A 6,984-nucleotide genomic window follows, 5' to 3' on the forward strand; every position below is an offset into this window, starting at 1 on the left:
GTGATCTGACTAGGGTTTCTTAGGAACCTCTATTGCAAATAATTTTAGACATTTCCTCTTAGCCTGGTCTGATTTCCAGAAAAGGATTTTCTAATCTGCCAGGAGGAGGGTACAGGTCTGAAGGGAGCTATATGCCAACGTCCTTTTCATCCTTCTGTTTTTCAGCACGTACTACCAATCTCAACTGAATGGGCTGAAACTAGCTCAGTGGCCCTTTGATACCAGGTCTCCAGGGCTATGCCAGTGTAGAAAAGCAGCAAGTAACTGGGTACATGAAATTGGGAAGGGAATCTGAGAATCTGTTTTTTAAATAGATTTTTCAATTAAAGTCTCCCATTTTTATCCCCACTGCTACCCTCACTCCCAGCAGTATATGGTATCACCAATTTCTGTCTGTCTGGGGTGGGAGCTTCTGCATTAAATCAGGTTGCATCTTGAAGTTTCTCACTGCCAGCTGTAGGCTAAGCCAGTTATCACTGGCCCACCTGTTTTCCAGCTTCCAAAACTTTGTTGCTGTGTCTCCCCTCCCATTTCTTTTGTCCTTTAGGGTTTGTGCCTCTAGAAAACTTTTTTTTTTTTTACTGCATCTTGGCTTTATTTCACAAGGAATGAAAGTAAATGCATGTGTTCAAACCAGCATCATTACCCTAATGCTTCATACAGTCTTTTGATGACCAAATGAGATAAAGTACCTGGCACTTTTGCTTAATGAAAAAGTTACTCACCCTCACCTTTACTCCTAAAAGTTTGCAGAGCATCTCACTTTAAAGACCACAGCTCTTACCCACAAATCAAGTCAACTTTCTCAGTGTGAGTTCCCTGGACCATGAAATCAAGGTGTCTACTTCAGCACAGGACTTGGTTTGGGCAGAGACTGTCTGTCCCAGGAGAAACCAGATGTGATTCTCTTCAATACAAATATATAATAGCCGATGCTAAGGAAAGGTCAGAAATCAAAGTCTCTGAAAATTAAAATGGTTTACCATGTAATGAATTGTTATGCATATTATGCTTATTATTTTTAAAAGCCCTACTTACTATGTGAAATAAAAGGTCTTAGAAAAACAGCTTTCAGAAATATCAACAGCTAAACATATATTGAAAACAACTAAGCAAGGATCTATTGTCTTTCATTTATTTCCTTGATTGTCCAAATAGTTTGTGGCCCAATCCTCTGAGGTTAGGTAGAGCACTGGTTGTTTAGTTACCGCACAATTTGGATGAGCTCCGGGCAGCAGAGCAGCACAAGCCCAGGAAGGGGCCAGAAAGAGAAGGCTTAAAGGCCATTTACCCATTCCCAGTTCTGAAGAACCAGTCAACTTTATGACAGGCCCACTCAGAGTATGCAATGGCACTATGGGCTACTGCTTATCACAAAAAAAGAAAATGGGCTGCTCACTCCCTCACTAGATAGGTTTAAGCTTACTACACTGGGTGTAACCAACATTCATTGTATCTTTTCTTGGAATGACTAGCTATACTCAGAAAAAGGTGTTGCTTCCAGTCAGTTCTTCACCTCAAAGCTGCTAAACTTGTTCAAAGAGCAGCCATTTGATAGTGTGGTTACCACCTGAGCACGTTGCACAAGCAACATTCCAGCAGCGTTGCCCAACTGAGCTGCACTGGGGCAGATACTCCTCACCATCTCCCTAGATCTCCTGATGCTGCAAACTGTCACAGATGCATCCACAACCTCTGGATGGAAAAGTAAACAGATGAAAAGGGGTTGCATCACTCTCATGCACCTGAGCAAAGATAGGAAATGGAATGGAATGGCTTAAGGACATCTGCAAAGATACTGAGTTTCAACGCCATTGTTAGCCCCCTAAAAAAGAAGAAAACACCTGCAGCACTGTGGACACCTGGAACTGACATCACAGGGCTGAGAATGTCTGATACCAATATGGTATGTTGGTCTGTAAGATGGTGAATTACCTGGATGAAATATTCAGGTGTTCTGAGGACAAAGGAGGTGAGGACTAATGGTGTTTTTAAGAAAAAAATTTCATTTTGTCTATAACCAATGCTTATACTTCCTTTCAAGCGAAACATGCTCAGCGCTCAGCATGCTGCACACACGAAGAAAAGAGTAAAACCGATGGAACTGCAACCCTAGCGCTTATCACTTAAGTGCCTCCTATGTGACCGGTACTAGATTAAGCACTTTGCATACAAGGTGTCATCTAATCACTACAACCATCTTATGAGGTAGGTGTTAGTATCTTCATCACACAGATGGAGAAACTGAGGATCAGAGAATTGAAAGTGTCTAAGAGTCCACTGCTAGTGGCAGTGTTGAGATTCAAAGCCCAGGCACCTTTTCCTACACGACAAGCTATCAGAGCTGAGAGTACATGACCCATAAGTGGTGTGAACAGGAGCCCCTGATCTGGAAGAGGAGCACAGGACCTAGTTTATGCCTCCGTACCCACAGCTGATTTGCTTTGACGTTTGCTTGGTGTCCTGCTCAATGCTTGTGGTTGACCTCCAAGAAGACCTCCTGGTACCGACCACCTCCTTATAGGTCACAGAGAAGAGGATGGAAGCCTCTTCCCTAGAAGAGGGAAAGAGACTCTTTCTATCCTGAAGAGTCTCATTGAGCTCTATATCACTCTTTTCATGAGAGGGACCCTGTCCTTGCATCTTGGTCAGTCAGCCTACTGCAGCAATTCCTCCCACTCTTCTTATGCCTCCCACCCACCCCTTCAGAGCTTCCCTGGATCCACAGAGGCACAGAGTGCCGTGGGATCGCTCAGGGCCTATGTATGCTCACTGGTTTTTTGGGCTGGGCCTTTAAGGCTGCAGGCTGCAGGCTGCAGGAAGGTGTGCTGTTGGCTCACCCTGTGCACTGTGGCTCAGGCTGCAGACGCCAACTCTGACATCTTAGTTCTTACTCCCCACGGCTGCGTGGAGGGACCCACAGTGCAAGCCAGCAGTGGGGGGGGGGAGTTGGTGCTCTGTGGGTGAACTTGGACCGATGGCAGACTGCTAATTCTTTCACGTGTCACTCTATTTCTATAGGTTCTTTCTGGGGATGTCGCTAGTGACCAAGAAACCAGCTGTATCTTCTGTTGATGCCAAGGCCAGCTCAGTAACTTAACCCCCTCGTGTTTGCTCTGCTCCTTTCCTAGTTCACTCCCTCACTCCTGCTTCTCTAGAACTGTACAACTCCTCTCCCCCCATGAAGTCTTAGCACGTCAGTTTTGTCTCAGGCAGTTTTCTAGAAAACCCAGGAAAAGATACTAAGTATGATGATAGTTCTCTCTTAACCTCTGCTAAGTCTGATAACCAGCGGTCAGGAGTGAGGTGGATGGAAGAACGATTTTTTGTGCATTAAGTCAGAGAGAGGAAAAGTGCTCAGCCTTGGGTATCCGCCTGGGCTGCATAAGTCAAAAGAGACATCTCTCTTCTTTTTAGGGGGCAGTGGCTTTGAACAATTCTCATAAGTAAGGAGGCATGAAGACTCAGCTGTGGAGAGCCATTTTCCTGCCATTGGAGCCCAAGGGCAATAGGTAAATGGTCTTAATGGCCAAAAAGAGGAGAGAAAGAGAGAGGGGAGGAGAGGGGTGGAAAAGAGAGAAGAGGAGAAGGAAGAGGAGACTTACTAAATGTGGTTCCAGTTCTATTGATTTCTGGACTTCTTACATTGAGGTGCTCATGTTACTATTAAGATTAAACATATCTGGGACTTCCCTGGTGGCACAGTGGTTAAGAATCTGCCTGCCAATGCAGGGGACACAGTTTCGAGCCCTGGTCCGGGAAGATCCCACATGCCGCGGAGCAACTAAGCCCGTGTGCCACAACTACTGAGTCCATGTGCCACAATTACTGGAGCCCACGTGCCTAGAGCCTGTGCTCCACAACAAGAGTAGCCACCGCAATGAGAAGCCCGCACATCGCAACAAAGAGTAGCGCCCGCTCGCCACAACTAGACAAAACCTGCACGCAGCAACAAAGACCCAATGCAACCATAACTAAATAAATTTATATTAAAAAAAGATTAAATATATCCTTGTGGTGGGAGAAGAAAGAACACTGTCTTCTACTAGGATTTCTGCTTAATCATGACAAATACCAGAAGATCACCAATTTTTAGGAACTCAGGATGGAATGCTCACCACCAACGGAGATCTCTGCCCCACATATTCGAATCTCGTCATTACTGCTACAGGCCAGTTTGCAGACAAACAGGGTTGTACCCAGGGGAAGACCTGTGACTTGCGAGCTGAGGGAGTGACCATGCTGAAAATAGATTCTTCTGTCAAACTTGTAGAGGATTAACTTGTTAAAACTGGAGAATTGCAAGCAGCCTTGTTTGGTCTTCAAAGAGCACGAAATGTTGACAGCTGACCCAAGTGAAATTACATGGGAAGGCTGCACAGTCACATCCCCTCTCTTGCACACATCTGCAGTAAGACACACATCACACAAAAGACATAAGATGGCATATAAGAAACCCACTGCAAGATGGAGGGTTTGTGTAATTCCCCAAAGCTGGATAAAACTAACCCTGTCAAATGATGGAAATATACCTAAGTTTCATTGTTCTGGCTGTATCGGTGAAGCACAATGAGGAGAGAAGGCAACCGTATTAAAGTCTAACTGTATTTGAATTAAAATATACATCCTTGGGCTTCCCTGGTGGCGCATGTGGTTGAGTCTGCCTGCCGATGCAGGGGACACAGGTTCATGCCCCGGTCCGGGAGGATCCCACTTGCTGCGGAGCGGCTGGGCCCGTGAACCATGGCTGCTGAGCCTGCGCGTCCGGAGCCTGTGCTCCGCAACGGGAGAGGCCACAACAGTGAGAGGCCCGCGTACCGCAAAAACAAAAAACAAAAAACAAAAAAAAATCCTTCTCAAAACAGTAATACTATAACCAGAACTATAAATATGAAAGTGGTGAGAAAATAGTGTTGGAAGAACATTTAGGACCACAGTTCTAGGAAAAACCAATCTCTCTTATATGCAAATTATTCACCAGACTACTAAAAATTACTTCCCAGAATAAATCACATTTGTTTCCATCCCCATTTATGATTTATAACACTTACTTCAATACTCATACCAAAATGATTAACAAGCTATTAGAAATGTTTAAAAGGCTATTACAAATGTTAACGGGAAGATTTGGGAATAATTCCCTCTCTTGCTATATTAGAGGTATAAAGTATGTATAATCTATTATTTTATAACAAAGAGAAAATATTTAGGGGCTCTGTATGTGTAGTTTGCATCAAGGATGGAAATTAGGTCTTACCATGATATTCCTTCAAGATGTAAGACCCTAGGTAGCATGAACCATTGTCCAATACAGCTAATACAAAATCACATGAATGTGTTCTTCTTTTAAAAAGAGTTCTCCATATTATTTTCTATATGCCAGGTCCCACAATAAACTCTTAAAGAGAGGTCACTCTTACTCTCCAGGAGGTTTTGTATATGTAAATACGACAACTAATCAGAAATTAGCAGTTTTGGGTAGTACTCAGTACTGCTGATGAAAAAAAGAAAAAAAACCTCAGAATTATAGACTCACCTTGAATTTTTAGATGTGATATAAAGCCTCCACTGAAAGCCTTTTTTGGTAATTATCAGATTGCTTGGATCAACTACCATAAACAAATTGGTAAAAAAGTTATTCAAATCAAATAAAGGAAATACTGAATTCTGAAAAGTTTCCATTTTTATTTTCAGAACTGTCTCTTTCTCTCTCTTATCTTACTTATATTTTTGTTTTCTGTTTCTTTGATCCTAATGGGCCAGAAAGTAAAAAATAAGATGCCAATAAGAACAGCGGAGAAAATGCCAGCCATTATTTTTTTAGCAGAGCTGAATCCATCCATGAATACCCTCTGTTAAAATGCACTATAATGTAAAACATTCATTCATGATGCCTAGCTTCATACCTAGTCATTTTGTTAAGAGGAAAAGATATCATTGGACTCTTAATCATTAGTATTAATGAAATAAAATACATATTAGTAACAGACATAGAACCAGACTTATCCACTTAAACTTGACAGAAGATTGACTACAAAAGACCAACTACCAGAACATTTACCACAAAGGCGTATTTCATCTATAACTGAGAATTTAAACCAAACATCCCTCCACAGATTAGATTGCAGAAATATCTTACCTATTTTTGCTTTAACTAACAGCCACATGATGATAAAAATAAGTGCCAATGAGCACCCGTTAACTGTATGTGCCATGAAGAGTCAACTCTGGAATACACCTCTGTATTTTTCCTTGTAAAAGAAGACAAATTCATTCATGTTAAATACATTCAGAAAATACCAGAACCAATACTATTCAGAGGGCTTTAAATGCCCTTTTAATTTTCTTCACATTGTTAAGATCTTTTTTTTTTAATGAAGTTTACCTTTAAAACTAGTAAACTGAAAATCCTAGCCACCTCTAACCCCCGTGTCATTTAAGCTTCTTGGGGTCAGCAAAGGGTGGGGGAAGAGATCTGGCCTCTGGAGTCCTTTAGAACTGGTTTAAATACTTTGAGACTATTGGGCAAGTTACTTAACCTTCTGAGCTTCAGTCTCACACAAAACTTTTTTCTTCCAAACAGGGCTGCATCATCATAGTCAAACGCAGTAGTATTAAATTCCAAGAGTAGTGAGAATTTCTTTCTTTCTTTTTAATTTTTAAAATTTAAAGTCTTTTACTGAATTTGTTACAATATTGCTTCTGTTTTATGTTTTGGTTTCTTGGCCGCAAGGCATGTGAGATCTTAGCTCCCTGACCAGAGATGGAACCCACACCCCCTGCTTTGGAAGGCGAAGTCTTAGCCACTGGGCCGCCAGGGAGGCGCCAGTAGTGAGAATTTCTGATCTAGTTATGTGCTTCTGGAAGTAACAGGAGATTAAAAAGTGGCTCATAACCACACACACCCCGCCCCCCCCCCCACCAAGAATTTAGTAAAAGATTGATCTCTTTGGCAGTAAGAAAAGAATTCCAAGGGTCCTTAGG

The 6,984-nt window shown here is 42.3% G+C and overlaps 1 protein-coding gene across 1 annotated transcript in view; it reads right to left on the bottom strand.

Moving 5' to 3' along the window:
• The window catches only part of IL12RB2 (interleukin 12 receptor subunit beta 2), a gene marked incomplete at its 5' end in the record, with an annotated part of 77,372 nt that extends 71,157 nt beyond the window's left edge, over nt 1-6,215 (bottom strand). Inside the window, 2 exons of the mRNA XM_081225786.1 lie at nt 4,119-4,406; nt 6,140-6,215. Coding sequence (XP_081081912.1) covers nt 4,119-4,406; nt 6,140-6,215 — 364 coding nt within the window. The remainder of the gene's footprint in view (nt 1-4,118; nt 4,407-6,139) is intronic.
• Between the last annotated feature and the right edge of the window lie 769 nt (nt 6,216-6,984).

Source organism: Mesoplodon bidens (assembly GCF_964165515.1).
Source record: "Mesoplodon bidens genome assembly, chromosome: 2".
In the NCBI taxonomy this organism is placed as follows: domain Eukaryota; kingdom Metazoa; phylum Chordata; class Mammalia; order Artiodactyla; family Ziphiidae; genus Mesoplodon; species Mesoplodon bidens.